At 43.1% G+C, this 25,269-nt stretch overlaps 1 protein-coding gene across 9 annotated transcripts in view; it reads right to left on the reverse strand.

Annotated features, from left to right (window-relative positions):
* Positions 1–25,269, reverse strand: part of SIPA1L2 (signal induced proliferation associated 1 like 2) — a 251,297-nt gene that overhangs the window by 101,202 nt on the left and 124,826 nt on the right. For all 9 annotated transcript variants that reach the window (XM_075924753.1, XM_075924747.1, XM_075924746.1 and 6 more), the window contains 3 exons: positions 13,130–13,263; positions 8,939–9,127; positions 1,216–1,390 (listed from right to left, as the gene is read on the reverse strand). In XM_075924753.1, coding sequence (XP_075780868.1) covers positions 1,216–1,390; positions 8,939–9,127; positions 13,130–13,263 — 498 coding nt within the window. The remainder of the gene's footprint in view (positions 1–1,215; positions 1,391–8,938; positions 9,128–13,129; positions 13,264–25,269) is intronic.

Raw genomic sequence — 25,269 nt, forward strand, 5'->3', positions numbered from 1 at the left:
TAAAATATCAAAACTGCAGAGGAGTTCTGTTGGCCACGTACCAGCTTGACTAACTCAAATTGAGATGTTCGTGGTTATAAATTGATTGCATTGACCCAGTCAGAACAAGTCAATGGCAATGGATCAACAATGTGACCTTCAGCACATGTCTATGGCACACGGACTGGATTAATATCCATATTTCAAACATATCAATAGTGACAAGAGAAACTTATCAAAACTAAATACATGCAATACATTTCTTATCCTCTTCCATAGTTCCCAGGAGAATAAATCTTAAGAACTAGAAACAAATCTTAAGCCACAGAAGCACCATAGAAATCAGGTATGTATTTGAATGTTATATGAAAAATGTCTTATTGAAAATACTGGGTCTTTCTTCAAGTATGAACATTAATCCACAAAATACTATGTCACATGAGAAAAAAAATGTCCTTGTTCCATCATTTTACCTTCAACAATATATACATTTGCATTTCTCTTTTTAAAAACAAGTGGCCCTTCAACACCTTAGGCTACATCGAGACAGAGGCACTATTTCGGGATACTGGAAATATCCCAAAATAGCTATTCCACATCTTTAAATGTGCCCGCTATTTCAAAATTAACAGGCGCACTATTCCAGTGTCTCTGTAACTCTTATTCCATGAGGGTTAAGGGACTTGTCGGAACAGCACTTCATTTAATTTTGAGATAAGCTATTTCGAATTACCTTGAAATAAGCTATGAAATTTGAGTAGCACAAATGCATAGCTTATTTCGAGGTAAGGGGGCAGTGTAGAGGCACCCTTAGATACTAACAAAAATTTATAGGATCATGAACTTTCGTGGTTAAGACCCACTTCATCAGATGAGTTGGAGTGGAAATAACAGAATCAAAGAGAAATAAAATGGCAAATGTAAGCCATTTATATTAATGTTGTGGTTTTTTCATAGTTGCAAATATAAGTATAAATGTAGTTATATAAAGATGTTACAATAAAGCAAGACAAGATTGAAGCACCAAGGATTTCTCTAATGGTATCACAATAAAGAGTATTAACCTTTCAGACTTAAGAAACTGTGTACACCATCTATGGGAATTATAAATTATTACAATATCATATTCCTAGTCAATACCCAAGGCCAGGTGCATAGCACAAGAGCCAGAATTTACAAAAGATGCTTACCTTTGGAGAATTATAGACTCTCCCACATGTTAGAATCACAACTTACTTTTATTGTCTAGCTGAGCTCTGTATTTACTAAACCCTTTTAGCCGTACTCTCTGGCCCAGAAGATCAAGAAACTCTTCAAAAGCAGGTCCTGCTGTCTCGTTGTTATACATCTCTTCCTCTGTGCTCTGTCCCGCTTTGCAATAAAGGATCCCAATCTTGTGCTGAAAACTCAGCTGAAATAAGAAAATTACAAATGGCAAAACATGGTAAGCCAAAATATTAATTATTAAGGCTACTATTTTATTTCTGCAATAGCAGGCAAGGATTATTTAATTAACATAGCAATTATTTAAGACAGGAAAAATTGATATGCCAAAGATAATAAAGAAAACTAAAGTCAACTGTTGGTATTCAAGACAGAACAAGCAGATAGATACTTGACTTAACTAATTCATTATATATAGAAATTTCTAGTAATGCATACTCTACAATTGCATATCTTTAATTGGCCCTGGCTGCACAACTGTCTTCTTTCACAATCTAAGAACACAGCGAGAAGTCTATTTTCACATATTTCTAACTATTAAACTTCAGCTAGTTGATCCCCTGTATATCAAGTGCTTCCCCATCCACTTTTCTAATTATGTATTAGAAATTACATGCTTCAAATGAGTATTGTAAATAGGTTTGCACAAGACTAATTGTTATATGCATCAATACATTTTTTTCCCCATAAAAATGTATTTTGGGAAAAAAAGTCATTTTCTACCTTTCTTCACATGCAGAGATCTCTGTTATATGCATAGTGTAATATAAACTAAAAATCAGACTGCAGTTGAAGGTTGTTCAAATCTCAATACTAAAACATTTATAGATGAGATAGGATTGTTTTCTTGAGGAAAGTATTGACTTATATTTTGAGCCTGATATATGAGACAACAAATAGGATTAATCCACTCATGGGAGTTTCCTTTTAGTCATTCTTCCAGCTATTATAGCTTCACAAACTGACAGAGATAATCAGTCACACCAGATTCCCCTAAGACATGCACTTTTCACATTTACTATCAAATTTTAAAGTACTTCCTTAATCAAAATTCAGGACCACTATCTAGGTCCCTAAAATAAAGAGTATACAATACTCTTCAAGTCAAAGCACACTCAGGACATGTCTTCACTACACAGGAAGTTTGAATTTAGATACACAACTCCAGCTACATTAATTACGTATCTGGAGTCAACATACCTTATTTTGAGTTTCCACAGCAGGAAGTCGATGGGAGCAGACACTCCTGTCGGCTTCCTTACTCCTCGCAACGAGCAGGCCCACTGGCCCACAGAGTCAATCTTAGTTCGATTTAGTGGGTCTTCACTAGACTTTCTAAATCGAACTCCAGAAGATCAATTGCAGCAGTGTCAATCTTTGGCTTAGTGAAGACAGCCTCACATGACAAAAATATACTTCACATTGAGTTGCAATGTTAAACACATCCCAAAACTACTTTAATTCATGGATGTGGTATCACACTTGTGTTTTAACATAACTGCTAGGAAAAATCATGAAGTAGGAACGGAAACCGAGGAAAGTAATGAAAATGTGGCAAAAAGAGAGAAGTGTCATGAGTGGTTTTAAACTTCAAAATTATCTTTTTGTTCCCATTTTAGTAATAATAGCCACACTTATACCAAGTGAGTACGTAGTTATGAAGAGTTAAAAAAAATGCACAAACCATAGTTTAAGAAAAACTCACCCCCTCCTTCCCGCCCAAAGGAATAAAAGCTCTCACTGTAGATTACAAAACTGGTTGCTTGTACCATCATGATGTTACCACTTTGAGTTCTGGTCTGTTTGCCTCTCATGCAGCCCAGGGTTCAACTCGGCAGCACTCAAGATGCTCAGTAAAATTGGCTTAATTATGACAGGCAACTACCACATACAAAAATCCTCAAATGTCAAGCATCATGGATATTTTTAAAAACTTTGGAAAGAATTAGATTCTATGCATCTCATGATAAGATTGCAGGAAAAAACTTCCATTGTCTTCCACAGGACTAGAATTTCATTCTTAATTATTAAACCTGTCAGTGAGACAATTTCTACTTTGTTTTACTGATGTAAATCCAGCCGAACTCAACTGGAATTAGGACAGATTAACATCTGTGTAACAAAACAAATGGGTGTATTGGCACTGAAAAATTCACAGCACAGGAGGAAATAAGAGGCACTTATAATAGGGAAAGGGAAGCTACTGAAATAGGTACCAAAAAAGAGTTACTCATTCTGTGCAGTAATGGGGGTTCTTCGAGATGAGTCCCCCTCCCTCCCCCAATGGGTGCTCCACTCTGGGTGCTGGTGCATTTTCACGCCAGCGACCAGAGATTTTTCTAGCAGTGCTTTGCCATGCCGTATGAATGCCATGATGCATTGTTGGTGTCTGTTAGGATGAACTACAAATGCCACCTTTATTGCTCCAGAGCAGCTTAGGGAGGTTCCCTGACACTTTGAGCCATGATAGCCTTCACATAATGATGGCCAAAGCTGTGACTTAGGCAGCTGTATCAGCCATGTCCGTGGTAGATTGTGATGCTGTGCGAGAGATGATGTGGCCCTCCTGTATCACATTGAGCCATTTCGGCCTCTTATGCTCAGAGAGGAATTGTACAATGTCGTGGAATTTTGCATAATTGGAATAGTTGTAATTGGCCAGCATGGCAGTGTAGTTTGCTGTTTTGAGAATCAAAGCCACAGAGGAATAGACCTTATCCCCCATAATATCCAACCATTTATGGTCTTTGTCCTGAGAAGTGGACCTCATATTAGGCTGTTTTGTCTTGTCCCTGACCAAGCCCACCACTAGGGAATTTGGGGGAGGGTGTATGAAAAGAAAGTCCATACCCTTAGGCATTATAAAATATTTGGAGTCGGACTTTTTTTGGTGGAGGTAATGGACACTGGGGTTTGCCAGATGTTATCGGTAGGGTCCATAATGGATCCAGGCACGAGGAAAAAAACAAGGTCTGGAATGAACAATAAAGGGAAAAAAAAATTACTTTTTTTTTTTTTTTTAAAGGTAGAAGTTTGGGAGGGATTCAAAATATGGAAAGGAGAGTAAAACTGAGGAGAATTAACTGTTTTTGGTTGTTTTTGTGAAAAAAGGGCAAGAGAATAGAGCTCCATCTGCTGCAGAGGACGATAAAGGAGGAACTGAGGAGGTCACAGCACACACGCCTAACGGACACCAACAGCATGAGGAGGCACCACGGCACATGCGTGGCACGGCGGGACATCGCTCGAAAAATTTTCGGTTGCTGGCGCAAAGACGCCAGAGGTATCCCGGAAGAACTCCATAGTGTAGACATAGCCCCAGGGTGGAGCACCCATGGGGACATCACTCAAAGAAAAAGAAAAAGCTGGTAAGTAACTGGAACCATGCAGGAAGGCTGCAAGGCAAATGGGAGCAAAAGAGATGGATACAATACTAGTAGGGAATGGAACTTGAACACAGTGAGAATTTTGGATTTGTGGCTGTTGTAGAAAAAACCTTAACAGTTCTTTTATGCTCTTTTTAGGTTTGTAACTACAATTCTATCCATGTGTTTGGGTGTCTGCACAACACCACTGAAGTTTGTTCATGTGATTTACATCAGAAACCTACTTATGCAATTATACACCCATGATTTTTGTGTTTTATGTTATACATAAATATAAATTAGAAACATGTACATATGTAATAGATTGCTTTTTTCATCTATAAAAAAATCTGTGGGATTTATCCTGCATTCTGCATGCAAACAAAACCACTAATGAAATCAATCGCATTTAGACTGCTTAAAGTTTGTAGGGGTTAGGTCCTTTTTATTTTATTATGTGTATGATCATATGTATTCTTCCTCTGAAAATCTCAAAGGCTGAACATCCCTCAGTATTAACAAATCTTATGTTTAAAAATACAAAGGAGATGGTTCACTTGCTTAAACCTTGTTCATTCTACCAGCTACTCACTCTGGGGAAGAACTTAATTTAACTAGGCAGTTTTGTTTGTATCCACGGTATAATTTTGAAAATGTGCTGAAACCCTGCTAAAGTCCTACTAGTAAACTAATTTCCAATTCAGTTATCACTGCATGATTTCCAAAGTAGTGGTTTGACTTTGATAATCTGGTACTGAGGGCAATTTCAGATGCTTGAAATGGATAATTATCTGTTCTGACTCAGGGTAGATAACATCAGCATAGTTATGCTTGGTGAGAAGCAGATCTTTTGCCATTTATGAAGGGAGTGGTTTACTAACAACTTGAGGGCCTCTACCCTACAGAGTTCAACTCTGTGATGTTCAGAGGAACCCAAGGGAGTTGGGTATGCAACAAAAACTGAATTCCAAAGCAACTTAAGCCCCTTCAAACCAGAGAAGGGCAAAAAAGATTCCCATGCAATAAGAATACACACCATATCCCATCACAAAAAAGAAGAAGAAAAAAACCACATTTTAAAAAAACATTTCATCCTGATCTCCACAAGATCAGGTAGTTTTTTCCTCATAAAACCTATGTTCAAATCTGAAGTTAATCATCTGCCTGTTTTTCACAACAAATAGGAAAATACAGATTCTTTATTTAAATTTTTGAAACAGGTTAATCATTCAGTTCACATCTACAGGCAGTCCCCGAGTTACACGGATCCGACTTACCTCGGATCCGCAGTTACTAACGGGGCCCGTCTCTCTGGTCTCCAGCAGACCAGGGAGAGGAAGCAAAGCGGCGGAGCACGCGGGCAGTGGACAGCCCAGACATCCGCTGCCCGCATGTTCCGCGGCTTTGCTCCCCGTCCCCCTGGTCTGCAGACCAGGGAGACGGGGAGCAAAGCAGAGCAAAGCCGCGGAGCCCGAGGGCAGCAGGACAGCCACGGCGCGTCTGGGCTGTCCCGCTGCCCCCGTGCTCCGCGGCTTTGCTCCGGACGCCTGTGGTACAGCAGCTGGGGCGCTGCCAGTTGGTCCCGTAGCACCGCTCTGGGCACTACGGGACCAACCCGGCAGCACCCCAGCTTCTGTGCCCCAGGCGTCCTGATTCAGCCACTGCTGGTCAGTTGCAGCCGCGACTGACTTGGGGACGCCTGGGGCAGAGCAGCTTGGGTGCTGCTGGGTTGGTCCAGTAGCGCCGAGGAGAGGCGGCGCTACTGGACCAACCCAGCAGCACCCCAGCTGCTCTGCCCCAGGCGTCCCCAAGTCAGCCGCGGCTGAAACTGACCAGTGGCTGACTACAGGAAGCCCTTGCCCCGGGCTTCCTGGAATCAGCCGCTGATCAGTTTCAGCAGCAGCTGACTTGGGGATGCCTGGGGTTCTTAAGTTGAATCTGTATGTAAGTCAGAACTGGGATCCAGATTCAGCCGCTGTTGAAACTGATCAGTTTCAGCAGCGGCTGAATCTGGACGCCAGTTTCGACTTGCATACAGATTCAACTTAAGAACAAACCTACAGTCCCTATCTTGTACGTAACCCGGGGACTGCCTGTATTTTGCTACTGTCATCATGGGAACAACAAATTTATCCACAACAATTATTCTTCTCCATAAGCCATACTATATTTCATTGGACACAAAACCTTTGGTAGAAAAATGAGAGGAAACAATTATATGCACACAAAAGCTTCCAACTGTGGAAAGGCTTCAAACAAACCCTTCCTACATACCAGTCTCTCAAATGAATATTACCCTGGTGACAAAGTTAATCCATGAGACCATGATTCACGTTTTTAAAAAGTGTGGCTGTACCACCAGCCACCACCTTCAGTTCCCATGAAAGACTTTTATATTTGCTTGATTAATAATCTCAATGCATTAAACATCTAAAAGGATTAAAATCATAAAAGGATCTCATGTTAGTCCTATACACAGCTTTCTGTATTTGTCTCAGTAACAGAAGCATAATATAAGTATTAAAATATATTCATACTAATGACATCATATTTCACAAAAGAATTGAATTTTCAATATTTAACATCAGGAATAAAATAGGAAAAAATGAGTAGTATTTTAATCTCAAATTGATTATTATAACATTACTTGGGTTTGTTTGATTGCTTTAAGCTTCCAGAATGAACACCCAATCTACAGTCCCAGTTTATGGCTGTGAGTTTAACAATAGCTCGTTTGTTTAAAAAAGGAAACGCCTCACATTGCTCCAAATGCAACTAGGGTTGCCAGGTGTCTGGTTTTAAACTGGACATTATTTTTCATGAACTCTGACAGCCCAAAGGAAAAAATAAAAATATTTTAATGAGTGTTTTGCATATTTAAAAATATATTTTTGGTAATTTATTTTAAAAAAATTATCCTAGCAGAGCAAGTGAGCAGGGAAAAATAGAAGAAATGGGCATGCAGAAACAAGGGGACCAATAGAATTGCCACGCCCCTGGGCGGGCAGCTCTACGCTCCCGGAAGGAGCATGACTTTGGTTGGAGGTGCAGGACTAGGGCTAGCTTCCCCTGTGTAGCCCAATGGTGAATTAAAAAGCCTGGAACTCCAGCCAATGAGGTAGTTGTGGAAGTAGCAGCTATGAGGCCCAGGCCCTTTTGAATCACTGGGCCCTGAGGCAGTTGCTCCCTTTGCCCTACCTGCTGTTGGCACGCCTGTGCAGAACTAGCTTGACATTCTCATAGCTAGGAACTCCTCTCTTTCTCTCTGTTAATCTACAACTACTCTGTTACATCTAGAAGAGATGTCAGAAGAATGTTCTGTGTACACTAACAGGTTAGACACAATCACTGTATTTCATACTGAAATCATTCTAAAAATTAAGACATGGTTATTAAGTGAGCCGAACCAAGGTCAGACAGACATATTTTTGCATGTAAAATGTTATTTATTAAAACCTTAATAATTCTTTGCATAAGTGAACGACAGGTATTCACAAAGTAGTCCATCACAAATTATTCAGAAGCAGTAAACATGCTTGGTAGTGTTTGAACAGATCAGGGTTCACCTGACTGAACATGTTAAATCTCACCCTTATTCACTCTGAATTTCAAGTGTATGTTTGATTCATTGCTGATGCAGTGTTAACCTGGTAGACAGTCTCAATTAGAAATTCAGCTCTTTGAACTATCAAACATTTTACTCCACTGATAAGATTGTTACAGTGAATAATAAAAAGAGAGAATCATCAGTGAAAATATGAAAATTTGAATTTGGTATTCACAGGACTGTGATATAAGAAAATGTTATTTTTTTACTATAATACAGTACATCTGATTTTCCTAAGTGTTGAGCACTTCCAGCTGCTAGGAATTTCAGTTTTATATGTGGAGGCTCATCATGATTTTATAAAATGTTTACAATTTCACCTACTCTGTCTATAAGAAATATAGATTAGACAACCTGTATGTTTAAATCCAATATTTGTGCAGATAACTTATTTAATCTATCAAAACCAATTTTGTAAAAATTAAAAACATATTCTCTCCTTCTCTTACTCAGGATTCTCTACAAACTTCTTGAGCTTTCCCAAATTGTAAACAAAAAAGGCAAATTGCTTAGAAAAAAAATATTGTTCAAGCATAACTCTGACATAAGGCATAGCTCTTGGAGTCACCGGTCATCGTTCTCATTTTGTCATTAATAATACTCATCTGTGAATGCTTCTTGAATATAGTGCAAAATGGCTGTTCAGGTAAAATATATTACATCACAGATTCATGTTTATTTCCAATACCAACAAAAGACTTAAGGAAAAGATACATGTTCTTTCAAGTGCATAGTCTTTAGAGAGAAATCATAGACAACATACCCCTTGTTCATCCAGTTTAAGCAGCTGTTCAGAGACTTTGGGGGAGTTGGAAGCCTGCCTCAGGCACTGAATGCTCAGCTCTGGTATTACATATTCCAGTACCTCTTTGAGAGGCAGGCCTCGTGCTGTGCCATGTCTAGCAGTAGATGGTATGGCATCTTCTAATATTGCTCCTCTCAATGTTGTAAGCTGCAGCAAGAGCAGAGGACTTTCATTGAATATTTATAATACTAACACTATGCTATACAAAAATACAATCTTCAGGCTCTGAAGTGGAAGAGGGGAATATGCTTAATTCTTTGTGGATAGTGCAAAGATTAGTAAAGCAACTTAAACATTAAAGAGGGAACAGATATTTTAAACATCTAAAAAATAAAAGGTTATATAGTAATACTAAACTGTGTAGAACTACTGGAAAATAAAAACTCTGGGCAGGTAGTCAAATCCTTAACTCATTTCTGTCATTTCTAAGGCTGTGTCTTCAATGCAAAAAAGGGGGGTCTTTCCACAGCAGAAAAATAAATGTACATTAGCAATCTGACTATAAAATTCTTGTTGAACAAGGCACTTTATTTTTAGGACACGTCTCCTGCAGATTGGGAGATGTGACTGCAGCACACAGACATATTTTGATCTAGTTGAAACAAATCTAGCTTGAGTAACAATAGAAGTGAAAACACAGTAGCATGGCCAGCAACTGCTTGAGTAGAACCCAGGGTTCTACTGTAGGCACTAGTCCAGGGGTCAGCAACCTACAGCACACGTGCCATAAGTGGCATGCGAGCCAATTTTCAGTGGCATATGGGGTCCATGGCGGGAGCTCAGCCCCCCTCTCCGAAGCCTGCACAGCTGCAAGGCTTGGAGAACCAGCTCCAGCTTCCAGGCACACGGGAGGGGAGGAGGTAAAGAAAGCCCTGACTTGAGTCCACCGCCAGTGCCCCGAGAGCCGCCCCAGCTTCCCACCTACCTCCACCAGGTGGCACTGGGACCCCATGCAGAGCCAGGACAGCGCCCCCTGGTGTGATTGAGGCCCCATCTCTGCATGTGCTGGTGCTGCTGCTGCTCTGCCTGTCCTAGCCCTGCTGTCATGCAAGGACCCACAGGTGGGGGTGTGAACAGGCTACCTTGTCCCTGGGACTTAGCTGGGACCATCCGCAAGCACCTGCCATCACATGAGGTGGGCAGGGGGGGATCTAGGGTGTTGAGGCAGTGGGAGGGCTGGGTAAGAAGGAAGCAATGGGGCGGGAGAGTCTGCCTCCGGTGCCACCAAAAGCCATTCTAGCTCCATGCCAGCTTCCACCAGGCAGCACAGGGACCCCATACAGAACTGCAACAGCTCCTCTACCCCACTCCGGAAGGGGTGAGGAAGTGTGGGCTAGGTGTGGGAGAAGTGGAGGCCGAGGTGAGGAGGTAATGACGGAATTGGGGACTGGGGTGTGATGGGGTCAGGCTCAGAGGGTTGGAGGTTTGGGGAGTAGATTTTTTGCTTCTCACTTGTGTGGTCCCTAACTGATAGTTCCCCACCCCTGCCTTTTGTGTTGGACATAAATTAATATTTTATTTTATTTAAAATAAAATGTGATAAACTAAGATGAGAAAGTTAAAATGCTTAATCCGTTTAATAATTTAAGTTAAACTGTTCTTCCTAGATGCAGCACTAGCAAAAAAGTTCAGGCATAATTATGTAATTAATGGTGAGTTTCCATGAGCAACTGGTGGTCTGTGGAAAGGTTTGCATTGAGCCAGGTGGTCTGTGGACCAAAAAATTTGAGAACCACTGCACTAGATGAGTGCTGCCTGGGCTGTGACTCCGGGACTGGGTGGCAGCGGGGGGAGCTGAGGAGAGAAGAAAACGCTGGGGGGGGGTGGGGTGTGGGGGTGGAGTGGGAAAGTTCCCCTTGCCCCAAAGCCACATTGGCCCCTGGGCACCTGGGTCCCTGGCAGGAAGGCGAGGGAGCCATGGACCGGACCCCCCAAGGGACCCCGCTCCCAACAGGGCTGGACACCCCGGAGTCATCCATCCGTCCCTGCCTCGCCCACTTCCCTGACACCCCACTCCCGAGCCACCCTGATACCAGCCTATGTTGGCAATCCAGCATCATGCCTACCCGCAAGATTGGAGCTAGTGCTAGCTTCCTGCAGGGTGGCGGAAGAGGGCAGAAACCTGAGGCTCCACACTGCATCTGGCTTCCAAGGAAGCGCACGTGTGCTGCTCCTCTCCTCCACACAGGAAAAGCCGGAGTAGAACCCAGGACAGGAGACCAAACTGGGCGTGTGGTGGAGAGAGCCTCCCCTCTTCCCCCCGGGAGAACAGTGTGGCCCAGGGCAGGAGGGTTAAATCTTGGCATGCCACTTCGGAAACGTTGCGGACGCCTGCACTACCTCATGCAGCTGCCTATGTGGCCATCACTGTAACTTATTTTTGATCTAGCTTTTAATTGAGATCCAAGCTAGCTGGGGTACAACTATGCACGCTGTTATCACACCTCTCAATTGCAGTAGAGACAAATCCTTACTGCAAGGTAGTATAGGTGAGATCAACCACAAGCAGATATAAAGTCTTGATCTCACAGTAACAATTACAGTACTATTGCTCTACTAGGATTTTATAGTAGAATAGCTAGTGTGCTTTGTTATCCTGCAATTAAAACAATACAAAAAAAAAACAAGAGCAACCCCCCACTCCTTTTAATAGTGAAGACAAAACACAAAACACACATTATACATGTAACTGTGGGAGCTGCAGCAGCTCCCCATCTGCCTCAGGCAGGAGGCTGCTCCAGCCCCACGGGGGCTGGCCTGCCATAGACATGGGCTAGTCTTGTCCAGAGCAACCCGTCTATGAAAGGCCTGGACACCACACAAGCAGGGGCTGTTCAGCCTCAGCATGGAGCTGGAAGCCAGCAGCCAGCCCCAGCACGGATCTGAGGGCAGAAGCCCCACAGGTTGGGGGCTGTTCTTGCCCCAGCCCAGATTCTGCATAGCTGGTTAACCAGTTAAACATTAGGTCAACCTAGCATTTAAGTGGTTAACTGATTATCCTGGATTTTACATCCCTAATGCCTATACACAGACTTTGAACATGCTGGCAGGCTGTTTGGCAAAAGTCTATTTTGGGCATGTCTACACTAGGAAATTATTTCAAAATAACCCCTGAAATAACTATTTTGAAATAAGCTTATTCCCCAAGGAAAGCAGGAGTTATTTCAAAATAACCAGCCCCTTATTTTGAAACAACACGCCCAAACCAAAATTAAAATTAAATATTTCAGTTTAGTCCATCCCTGTTTTCCTCTCACAATTCAGCCACTGTACCAGTTATTTTCAAAGCTCTACTGAAAAACTGCCACTTTATGACTAACAGATGTTTCTTGCCATGATGAAGAGCACAAATGCTGAGGATCAAAGGAATGTTTGCACTTGCTTATCACAGAGACCAACCAAAGATAACTTACACCTTCAAATCATCACTAAAAATAAGATACACATGACTCATTGCTGGGATAAAGGAAGTATGAACAAACTTGGAAAAAAATACAAACTAGCCTGAATTTGAAAGTTTTCATCAGGTTTGATAAGTATACCTCCAATACAATCAAAGGCTACTTCTACTTCAAACAGGAGTCACTATATTTGTTTTGGTAAGGTATCAGCATTTTATCGTAGACCACAAATATCGTACATCACTTTTGAAAAGAGAGCATTTTAACAGGCATTTTGAAACTATATAATCTACTCCAAGGAATGGCAAACATCTTCAACTTCCTCATGCCTCCCTTTTGTCTCAAGCTTTCCTTCCTGCCACATGAAACCAAATATTTTCCAGATGCACCTCAGTCTAAACCTATCTTCATTTGTTTGCTGCCTGCCCTCTCTGATTCTCCATTTGTACCCTTATGGGTCCCTCTGGATATGTACCTGAAACCAACCCATCTGTTCTCTAATGGTTCCTAACCAGAGGAAGGAAGCACTTAAGGAAGCAAGAAAGTAAGCAAAAATTTGCTTTCGGATAACGTGTATTAATGCTTTCAGAACGTAAACCTCCATGCAAATGTATTTAACTATAAAATCCTTTAAAAGTCAATTCCCAAATGCTGCCATGAGGAAACAGCCAGTATTCTAAGGTTAACTTCTCTTTTAGCTCCTTCTCCTCATCCAAACAGAACTTTAAAAAAAAAAAAAAAAAAGTACCTCACTTGTCCTGAAAACTACACGATAGTTGAATTGAGAGCCTTCTCTTTCTTTAGCATCGTCAGCCTTTTCTCTCCGGATGCTTACAGCAACAGGACCTAGATTTTCATCAATTCCAAAGTAGTTCTGATGTTCTGTAGCAAAAGAGAATAAATGCAAAAAGGAAGAGACTAGTGAAGTATTAGACTGGTAGTTGATGACCTCATCAAATCTTACAAGAACTAAGCATCCACTGTTGCATCATCTGCCATACCATGGCTTTCCCATGTCTAAATCTTGTTTGATAGAAGAGATTAAATTCTCTAAATTAAGGTTAGCGATGCACAGGTATCAAAAATTATCTGGTAGTACAAGATCCCTACAGACAACTAAAATCATCTCTATTTCTCATGATTAGACAAATAACATCTCTCTCGCAAAACTATATCTTTTTTAGTAATATTTCAATAGCGAACCCTTACAAAGAGTCATGGCATACTACGTCATTGACTGACAAATCATGTCTTCAAACAGGGCATCACAACTGTCAGAAATTAAGTAGTGAGTGGAAACAAAATTAGTCTGTACTAGGAATTGAAAAACAACACTCATTTTCTAAATACTTTACTATGACAATGCAAGCCAATTATTTAGTTTAAATAAAATTCTGTATTAAGTTAGTCTTGGTCACAGTGTAGAATAATATGCACAAACATCAAGCTTTATACATATTAGAAAAAAGTCTCACTTACTGTAATTTATCAGAATCAACTAAAATACTGTTTTGTTTTTATAAAGTGGAGATAGAAAATATTTAGATAGTTATGTGGTTAATGCACAGAATATTTACAATACCATACAGAACTGAAGCTAACAACTTTTCAGTTTATGGCAACCTGTTAATTTTATGAACAGTGAACTATAGCTAGTTCCTCTAATTTTCTTCAGATTTCTATTTTTGGCTATTGCTCACTCTGGCACATTTTTTCAAGGTTCTGTGAGTAAAGTGTAAGTAGAAGGATCATTATAGGAAGTGTTCGCAAAAGTGTATTTTAGGGGGACAGTGGAGGCTTAGAGGACAAGTAATGGAATGCAGATCCTTTTACCACTAGTTTGCCAATTTAACTACAGCTCAGATTGAAAGCAAATGAAAATTGTTAACATTCAATGGCATTTCAGGGATTTATTTGATGCATGTTGGTGGTCTCTTTGCAGCTCCCAATAGAAAGCCCCCACAACTCCTCATGCACCACATTACACTGGGTACCCTTGGTTAACTCCAGGAACTAAGGATCATCACAAAACTTCACCACTTTCTGCTGCACATGCAAGGCACACTTCTTTGACCGTGCCTTCTCTTACATAAACTCACAGCAACAAGTTTATTTATATTAAAAAGATAAACACAACCTACAAAAACATGACATTCCACTGCACACGTTTCTCCCCCTGGGAGAGGATGGGGGGGGGGGGGGACGACAACATGTGACTGATGTGCACATTGGTTAATGAACCACTGGAAGTTGCTTGGATACTATGGTGATGAGTGTGGTATAGGATTCATGGGACAAGAAACTTGTAATCATAACCTACTAATCCCTTTAATGTTCAAACAAACAGAAACCATCTGGTTGAAATGACAATACATGGACAAAGTATTTACCAGACAAATGTTAAGTTACACACGGGGCTGTTCCATTTTTCAATATTCTGATGGGACACAGAATTTGGATTGCCCTCTCTTGCAGAACCATAAGCAAGTTTCATCTATACTATTCAGCTACGTGCACTTGGACAATTAGAAATTAAGAGTAGATAGTTTACAATGGTTTGTTCGCTGTCTAAGACAAAAGTGAGAAACTGTTGATCTCCATGCCAGAGTCTTGAAACTAGCATTTCAGAAAGATTTTCTTGGCAACGTGCTATTGAAATGGGTTCTATTCTGTTTTTTAAAATATTAGCCGACATCTTTTAAACACACATGATTTCCCACTACCAAATCCACAGAGACCAATGTGTCAAAAGACTAGAAACTAACCCTAGGTTCTAAATACGCTGACCATATGTCCCAGTTTTCCCAGGACAGTCCTGAATTTAAATGCTCTGTCCTGGTGCCCCATCAAGTACGGAAATGTTCTGGAAAGCCCTGCTGGATGCGGCTAGAAATGGCACCATCATCTCCCTAACTCACTGGGACAGCCTTGCAGATGCTAGCATGGTGCAGCAGCAATGACTCCCCTCCCCTAGCACATAGGTAGCTCTCTGGGTGCTTTGCCAGTGGTCAGCCAGGGCTGCTTCCGATGGCAAGTGGTTTCCAGGTTGGATCAAAAGCTAGAGCCCGGAGTATTCTCTGAGCTGCGTTGCGGTGCATGCTGCCACCCGGCAATCCCCTGCCAGCCCCTGCTCCACCACCAAGCGGCCCCCACCTTCCCCTAGTGGGATGCCTCTGTGGTGTGTGGCTCAATCTGGCCATGCTGCCTCCTCCTCCATCTCTAGGTGGTCACTTGCTCTTTGTACAGTGGCTGCTGTGGGGGGCACCAGGTGGATCCAAGTGCACACACTGGGTGGCTGCCGCTTGACTCAACTGGAGCTGGGGCCTCCCATGGTGCTATTTTTAGTGCCACCGCCCTGGTCCTGGTAGGCGGCCCCAACTACAGATGGAGTCAGGCAGCAGTCACACAAGACATGTTCTAGCTGGGAGAGCCTCACCGCAAACAGGTCTCGTGCAGCTGCTGCTTGACTCCAGCTGGAACCGGGCCGCCTGCGAGGACTGGAACTTCAGTAATAAAAATAGCTAGCACGCCATGGGTGGTCTCTGCTCTAGTCTCAGCATGTGGTCCCACCCCGGGAGCAGCTGGGGCTGGGGCTGCAAGGGCTTTTGGGGCTGGGACAGCAGTACAAAAAATAGCATCCTGGCCCTGGCTCCAGCCCCGCAAACTGCTTTCCACGTGGAAGGCAGAAGATGAGGGAAGGGGCAGGGGAAGAACTAAGGGGAAGGAGGGTGAATAGAGGAAGGGGCTTGTGCTGAGGGGAGAGGAGAAGACCAGGTCAGGAGAAGGGAAAGGCATCAAGGGGCAGGGTGGAGGAAAGACAAATGCCAGGGGGTCACAAGGAGACAATGAGGGGAAAGGGCGAAGAGAAAGGGAGGGTAGGTGTCAGTGGGGGTGAGAGAAGGGAGGGGACAGGGTGATGTTGAGAGAGGGGAGGGACAATGGGGGACAGAGAGGAAGAAGAGAGGGCAGCAATGTGTGCTGGGAGAAGAGGGATGGGCATGAGGAAGGCAGAGGATGGAGCAGTTGTGTGAGGACACAGAGGGGCATGAGGAAAACTGGGGCAGAGAGTGGTGAGGGGGTGGGCACCAGGGAGAAAGAGGGGAAGGAGGACAGGGGCAGTGAGGGAAGGGGGAAGTACCAGGAAGGTACAGGAGTAAGGGAAGGTGCAGGTGGTAGGGGATTGTGGGGATGAAGCAGAAGAGCAGACACATGGAGGGGAGGAATGGGCACCAGAGGAGAGAGGCAGGGCAGGTGGGTAGAGGGAGGTGTTAAGAGAGGGGATGGGGAGGGGTAGCTACAGATGATCAGAGTGGGGTTAGAGGAGGAGTAGGCACAGGGGGAATAGAAGTGCTGGTGCTGGGGTCAAAGAGGATGGGGTCGGGGCAGGTCCACAAAGGGCTGAGGGGACTGAGAACAGCAAGAGCCAGAGCAGAAGAAGATGAGGGGTGAGTGGCAACCGCAAGCACGAGGGGAGTGAGAGAGACATGGCAAGGGAGGGGAAAGGAAGAGGTTTATAAGATATTTAATAACTTGGGTGCCACAGTGGCACCCATGAACTCAATACTAGTGCACAAGTCAAAATTCACTCTGCCCATGGGCGGAAAGTCTTAGAGGGAATACTGCCCCCCGCCTCTCTCCCGGAGTTAATACAATGCAAGTTGGGTTAATGCAATTGCAGGCTAGTTGCATGGGGGGATCTTGTGGGGGTCAAACCCATCCTTATATATATAGTAGCCCAACGTCTGTGACTCTGTAACGCTGTAGTGTTACATCTTGCCTCTGGGGGGGGGGGGGGCGCTGTTGCCTCCCGCCGCGGCGCTCGGCTGATTTCTGCACTGCTCAGCCGGGCTGCCGTGGGGGAGCAAGCAGTGCAAGCAGCCGTTTGGGGTCCGTGCTCCCCATGCAGCACTTAGTGCTGCATGGGGAGCACGGACCCAAAACAGCCGCTTGCTCCCCCGCAGTGGCCTGGCTGAGCGGCGCAGAAGTCAGCCGAGCGCCACGGCGGGAGGGAAAGGGATGCGGGGTGGTGACGTACACAGCCGGGGGTAGGGCCCGGCCATGTACGTCACCGCCTGGCCCCCCCTTCCCCTCCTGACATGGTGCTCGGCTGACTTCTGCGCCGCTCAGCCGGGCCGCTCCGGGGGAGCCCAAAGAGCTGCTTGCTCTCCCACGGCGGCCCAGCCAAGTGGTGTAGAACTCAGCCGAGCGCCACGGCGAGAGGTGAAGTGGAGCAGGGCAGTGACGTACACAGCCGGGCCCTGCCCCCATGCCATGTACATCACTGCCCCGCCCCCCCTTCCCCTCCCGCCATGGCGCTCAGCTGAGTTCTGCGCTGCTTGACCGAGCCGTCATGGGGGAGCCCAAACAGCTGCTTGCACTGCGTGCTTGCACTGCGTTTGGGCTCTACGGTCCCCTGAGTGAGAGGCAGGAGGGGGAGGAGAAGAGAAAGAGAGACGGAGAGAGAGGCAGGAGGCAGAGGAGACCTGGGGGGGAGGGAGGGCAAGAGCAAGAGGAGGAGGAGAGAGACGGATATGGAGAAAAGACCCGAAAATCCCGTTTTATGACGGGCTATTGGCTAGTTGATAGAGAACGATGGGAGGAGTTCTTAGAGGGGTCACATGACACCCTTTACTTCTGGCCATTGTGTCCATCTTGACCCCTGGAGTGGGATTTCTTGATGCAGGAGGCATGGCTAATGGGGGTCGGGGCGTGGCTAACGTGTCCCTAATTTTGGTTCAGAAAACATGGTCACCATAGTCCTAAAGTACATTTAGGCCCTTAAATAAGTGGACTGATTTTCTACTAACGCAGCTGGGTGCTCAGCACATCTGAAAAATCAGTCCACTTATTTAAAAACCTAAATATAGACTTATGGATAAATTTACGATACTGCTTTTGAAAAAAAATATATTTGCTGTGCCTTTTTGGCAAACACAACCAATGTAGAATTTCTAGGCCAACCTATTTTGAAAATGTGGGCAGAAAAAAAAAAGAGTGGGGAAAAACCTTATAACCAACTAAGGTAAGCAGTTGTAGGAGGTGCATCTAATGAAAAAGGAAATTTTACAGAGAGGAATTCCCATCTCCAAGGCAAGGAAAAGATGCCAACATTTTTAATCAGGTTTGGTGCTGCCTTCTATCATTTTGTCAGAAAGGAGAAGCCCAGTCACTCAACTATGTGTAAAAGTTGCAAGCCCATGGAGACAGTTAAAATTAGCTTTATGGGAACTTTGGTAGAACCAAGAATATTCCTGGTGTCTGGTGTCCTGCAGCCCCTGTATGTATTACTGAAATACATTGTAAGACTGGGAACACCCACAACCAGCCTTTCAAGTATAACAATGGAGTAGCCAAAGGCAGCATTAATCGCTCATTAACAACTGTCAATGAAAGATCCATTATCCCAGGAACTGTATACATTGGAGAATTCTCACAGAGCACATATACAGTGGAAACTGCTTGATGTGTGTCACAGCAAAAACTCTTAATACCAACCTTAAAGAAACTTTAAGGGGGGGAAGTGAAACCATGGCTTGGCTTCATCCCCTTCCCCTCCTCCCTAACTCAACACCTGGAAACACATCTGGAGGATAAAGACTTTGAACTGGGGTATACGGAACTAAACTTTTTTTTTTTTTTTTTTTTAAAGAGTCCCAGTCTGTGTATTGAATACTATACCATCTGTCTGGGTGAGCCACTGGTTGATTTGTAGAACTGTTTAATTTGTTGAACTGACTGTGAATTCACTTCTGTTTCTTTGATAACCAACTTTGATCTGTACACTTGCAACTTATAATAATTTAAAATATGTCTTTCTGTACTCAATGCATCATTTTATACTTTGCCTAAAACAGTGTTTCAGTTGAAGTGCTAAAGAAATCTCAGCTCAGTTTACAAACTGTATAATGTGTCTCCCCACATTGAGGGAGGGGCAGACTGGGTAACAAATTTACAGTAGTCTGGCTTCTGACCAGAGCAAGAATGTACAATTATGGAGTTCAGGCTGAGGAGCTATGGCAGGGTTAGCCAACCCGTGGATCATGAGCCGCATGTGGCTCTTCAAAGAAAAAAATGCAGCTCCTGCACCCACAGCTCTAAAAGGGGAAGCGTTTTCTGTCTGAAAGAGACGGAGCTGTAGTTGTGTCATCCCGTGCAGATTTCAAAATGACCGCCTTCAAAATGGCCACCTTAAAAGGGCAATGCCCTGCTCTTAAAAAGGTGGGGGCTGGGTCTTTTTTTTTTGTTTGACCAAACGCAGCGGCTGGGGCTTTTTTTTGTTTGTTTTTGTTTTCTCAACAACATTTTTCCCCTTGGCTCTTTGCACTGTATCCACTGCTATTTTGGCTCTTCGTCTGTAACGGGTTGGCCACCACTGAGCTATGGGGAATTGGCTGGAACCTCTCTATTGTAGGTGGATGTGGGTGTAAGTGTAGTACCTGCTAAAAGTTTGTGACTTAGCAACAGCATCATCATGGGAGGGGGATACCTCAAGGTTGGTGGGTCACAAGTGGCATAGCAATTCTATGGTCCAGGTTGCACCACAGATACTAGCACATTCTTACAAAGCCCTACAATCAAAATATCTAAAAGCTCTTCCCATTTTAATTTTGCAATGTCCAAAAGTCAATTTTCCTTCTAATACTGAGGTCCTATTTATACTAAGTGGATCTTATTAATAAAATTCAATTTGTGAAGAATGTCTCCAAGCTACCAAATATAAAATTGGCAGCTGATGTTAAAAGTCTAATAAGGCTTCCAACCATAACATACCCTTAAAAATGTCCTTTTTAGACTCAGACATTTATTTTATTTGCTATCCATAAATAGTTTGCAATTACATGTTAAGAAGTGGTTGTAAAAATTCCACAAGCATGATAGTGATAGTTTCTGTCGGCCGATGATGGAGACAATTGCTTCATGGAAAAGGAAATTTTGAAGAGCAAACTCAATACTAAATAAAGCTTATTTCAATTACTCTTTAAAAATTTAACATACATCTATCTCTAATTACTCATTCCCTCTGGTTCTACTAAATTGAGATCAATGAAAGGATACTGTCAATACATCAAAGCTATGAGATGGGGGAAAAAGTTTAGTTATAAATCTTATCAAGAGTGATAAATACTTTACACTATTAATATGAAAATATTTTATTTTATATCCATGTCACATGTGGAGTTTGTTTACACAATAGCTATGGATCTTATACACAATTTAAAACTACAGTTTGCTTCAAAAATTAGAAACTGAATTCCTAATTCATAATTACTTGAGGAAAAGAAATTGTTAATGCAGCATATGTTGAACTGTCTTAAAAGAGAAATAAAAGCTGCATGTTGACAATTGCCAATTATAAAACTGTTAACTAAAACACCAGATAGGCAGAAAGCTATTTCTCTTTCATATAGGTATCTCCTAAAAGGCAGAAGCAAAGGAAGGTGGATACACATTTCTTTATAAACAAGCAGCTGTTTGCTACATTTCTATTTCATCTTTCCACGCGTTCTTGTTAAGTTCTCCTCTATTATTAAATCTGCAATTCAATGTACAGTAGTTTATGTCAACTGGGGAGCTCACTGGAAAAATATGAAGTGAGACTCAGTATCCACAATTCATATGTACATATCCATATACTATTTTCTATATATCAGGAAAATGTGGAAATTGAATGCCTAGGGTAGCCTTTTAGGGATAAGGAGAGGGAAAACTTAATATAATGAATGTGAAATTATCAAACATATACAGTATTTACAGAAGTAGCAAAGTCAGGATGTATATGTAATTTTAATGAGACATTTATCATCAAATAGAAACCTGAGAGACTGTTAAGCTATGACATCTCAAGGTCCATAAGTATTTCAAGCAAACAAGAGGAGAAATTACCTTGTGCAGTAATTGGAGTTCCTTGAGATGTATGTTGCTGTGAGTGCTCCACTTCAAGTGGGCCTATACATTTGATTGAAGGCTTTAGTATTGGTGCCCATTTAGCCTACATGTGCACCCACACATGTGCCCCACACTATGACTGCCTGGGGCTGATACTTGCTACCATATATATTGTTTCAATTTCTTGGAGGTAAATACTTCTTGTAGATCCTTTTCTATTGTTTAATATAATGTTTGTATCTCCAATTAACTGAATCTCTCTATTCCTGGGGGCCTCACAATCTATAAATTGTGGCAAAGTGTCTGATCTGCACCCTGAGTTAGTGAGGAGAGTGACTGGAATCCTACATGGGGGAGGGAAGGGTGAAGCTGATTATATAGGAACACCAGACTTGTCTTGGCCACATTGGTGCAATTACTATGACTCTAACCCACTCCTGTTTCTTCTCGTTGAGAATCTTTAACAACAACAAGGCTGGTGGATACATGTAGTGAAGTTCATGAAATGAGAAATGTATCTCCTGGGGACTGAGACCCTCTCTGAAGCAATGCCTGCTGCATTTTGCATTGGATACTTTAGCAAGCAGAATGACCTGTGGGAATCTCTAAGCAACGAATGCCACCTAAAGCACTCAGCCATTCAGTTCCAATTTGTAATTTAGAAAGAAATGTCTGTGAGGTAATTTGTCCTGGTTTTCTAAGTTCCTAGGAAGAAGCTGTGATGACTATGTGGTTTGCTGTGTAATAACTCCAGAATTGAAAAAAATTAAAAAACAAGGAATAGTCCTGCAGCATTTTAGAGACTAACAAAACATGTATGGCACTGTTTCTCAAACTGTGCTCTGTGGAGCCCTCATGTCCAGGGGGTCCGCAAGGCTGACAAACTGGAAACATCGATAGGTACAACACATACAATCAGTGGACTACTGGGGTTCCGCATAAATTTTTATGCATGTAAAGGTCTCCGGAGGCCCAAAAGTTTGAGAACTGCTGATGTATGGGTGTCATGAGTTTCGTGGGCACAACCCACTTCTTCAGATGAATTGTATTCCTTCAGCATGGAGATGTGGAATGTGCTCCTCCCTGATGTTAATATAATACAAGCATGCAGTATTGTCTGCCATTATCTTTACAGGCTTTCATTTGATCAGAAATAGAAAGTATTTTTGATCACACAATTTCTGAAATATTCATGTGGAGAAGATGCTCTTGTGTCCACTTGTGTTGCACCTTGTGAGATCCCTGATGTGCCCCTGAATTAAAAAAGCAAAGCACTACAGCAGGGGGATTATGAAAGAATGGAACACCTGCATAGGTTTTGGTTGGGTCCTTGCACCAGCTGAGTGGCCGCAGAACTTATTGGGGAACTGTAGCCAGACAGACTAACCCCCATAACATCCATCTTATTTGCCTCTCTGAGGTTCCTGAAGCATACAGGACAGAGAAGGAGCAATAATATCAGCAGAGTCTATGCTGGCTCATCTGATCCTGAGGAGCTGAAAACAGATATGTGGAGAGAGAGCGATTAAGTCAATAAGCTGGCCTTGAGGCTGCGAGAACTGCCACCGGCTGGCACCTATGTTGATTCGAACACACACACAGTCCCTGGGAGAGGAATTTCTGACTGAGAAAAGAATCCCCAGTAATTCCAATTTAGTTATCTCTCTTACAAGTGTAAATTAAGTTCACAACTCCCTTGTAAGAACTGGTCTCACAAAAGACAGACCAGCCCCATTTGGCATGACAGACAAGAAAGAGAAATACGTGACCCCATGGGTATATAAGATAGGTCCAGCACACACTCACTTTGAGTGTCATTCTACCCTCTACCTACTGGTCGGGTTAGGTGTTTGACCTCCCGAGGTTCTATGGGGACGCCCACCTCGTATTTTCGTCTTTCCTAGGAATTGAGGGACCGGCCCTGCCTGACATGCTGGAGTCGAGAGGCACAGAAGGGGGTAAAAATTGTACCTGCATGTGGCCCTCTGTCTTAAGTGTACACATAGAAAGAGTAAGCTGTTACTTGGTACCATTATTTCTATTTTTCTATCTTTATCTTCTTTGTAACCATTTTTAAGATCTATATTTTGCTAGTAGTTAAGAAATAGAGCAATAGCCATTGTAACCATATGATTTATAAGCTTCCTCAATAAACCTGTAACTGTTTAAGTTTTAACCTGACTCCTTCAGTTGCTGTAATAGAACCAAGCACAATTTAAAAGAACTTCAGCCGGTCTTAAGGGACAGATATAGGGAGCCCTGACCGTCGGCTGACAGGAACAGACAGTAACTTGCCTACACTGTGCTTAGCTTGCAAACAATTTAACACCATCCTTGTAGACCTTGGAGATACAATTTGTCATGCTACTCTACAAAGATGCAAGATCATATGATTCTCGGCAGCCGAAGACAATCTCTTACTGTTGTGAGCCTTAAAAACCGCCCCCTCCACTATAATGCAAACATCAGAGGATGCCATGCTCTGTCTGCTCATTGAGCTCATGAAGCAAATGATGGTAATGAGAGGCAATGTCCATATCTTCCTTTTGGTTATTCGTTTGGAAATCCTTGAGTTTCCTAGCCCACAGACTCAATACTTGAAAATTGCTTCCGTTAGTAAAGATAAATGGCATGAGGTGTCATGGTATACCATACATGTTTTAATGAAGAGAGGAAAAGCATTTCTAGTAATAGACTTTATAAGGTTCATCAACTGTTCTGTAACTGGGCCCTAGGCAAGGAGGCTGGGGAGGTGCCTGGCTCTGAGGGAGGGGTGCGGCATTGGGTTAGAGTGGGGGAAATGGGGGTGCCTGGCTCTGGGGAAGGGAAAGGGCATTGGGTTAGAGCAGGGGGTCTCAGAGCGGCCAGAGCTTTGGCTCCTTCCATCACTCAGTGTCTCTCCTCCTGGGTGTGGATGAAGTGGGGGGGGAGGGAGAAGCTGGATGGGGGGAAGGGCATGCGCCAGCCGCTCCCCGTAGCACACACTCAAGCGACGGGCACACAAGCCCCAGATTGCTGGGGTGTATGGCCAAAGGGGCAAGTGCCGCCTCCCTCCTTCCCCTGCTGAACTACCACTAGATGACACCAGACTTTGTAAGCATCACCCTGCCCCCACTTGTCTCCCTTGTGCCAGGGGAGAGGGGCAGGACTTTTCAGCTTAGAAAAGAGGAGACTAAGGGTACGTCTAGACTACACTCTAAAATCGAAATAAGATACGCAATTTGCGCTAGGCAAATTGCACGTCTTATTTCAATTTTATTTTGAAATAGCTTATTTTGAAATTTGGCACATCTACACAGTGCCAAATTTCAAAATAAAGCACTATTTCGAGATGTCCCTTATTCCTCATGGAATGAGGTTTACAGGGACACCAAAATAGCGCATCCCCTTGGCCACTTATTTCATAAATTATTTCGAACTAGTGAACGCGATCCTTGGACCTCCGGTATCCCAAAATAGCCTTGCAGTCTAGATGTACCCTACGGGGGGGAGGGGATATAATAGAGGTCTATGTAATCATGACTGCGGTGGAAAACATGAATAAGGATGAGTAATTTACTTGTTCCCAGAACATAAGAACTAGGGGTCACTAAATGAAATTAATAGGTAGCAGGTTTAAAACAAAGAAAAGGAAATTTTTCTTCACACAGTGCACAGACAGCCTGTGGAACTCCTTGCTAGAGGAGGTTGTGAAGACCAGGACTTTAACAATTTTCAAGAAAGAACTGGATACATTCATGGAGGTTAGATCCGTCAATATTTATTAGCCAGGATGGGTAGGAATGGTGTCCCCAGCCTCTGTCAAAAGCTGGGAATGGGTGACAGGAGAAGGATTGGTTGAGGATTCCCTGCTCTGTTCACTCCCTCTGGGGCATCTGGCATTGACCACTGCTGGAAAACAGGATACTGGGCTAGATGGACCTTTGGTCTGACCCAGTATGACTGTTCTTACGCTTGATGCTGCAATATTGCCTAAGGGTCTCCAAGTGACTGAGATTTTGA

The sequence above is a fragment of the Pelodiscus sinensis genome, chromosome 3 (genome assembly GCF_049634645.1).
Source record: "Pelodiscus sinensis isolate JC-2024 chromosome 3, ASM4963464v1, whole genome shotgun sequence".
NCBI classification, from domain to species: domain Eukaryota; kingdom Metazoa; phylum Chordata; order Testudines; family Trionychidae; genus Pelodiscus; species Pelodiscus sinensis.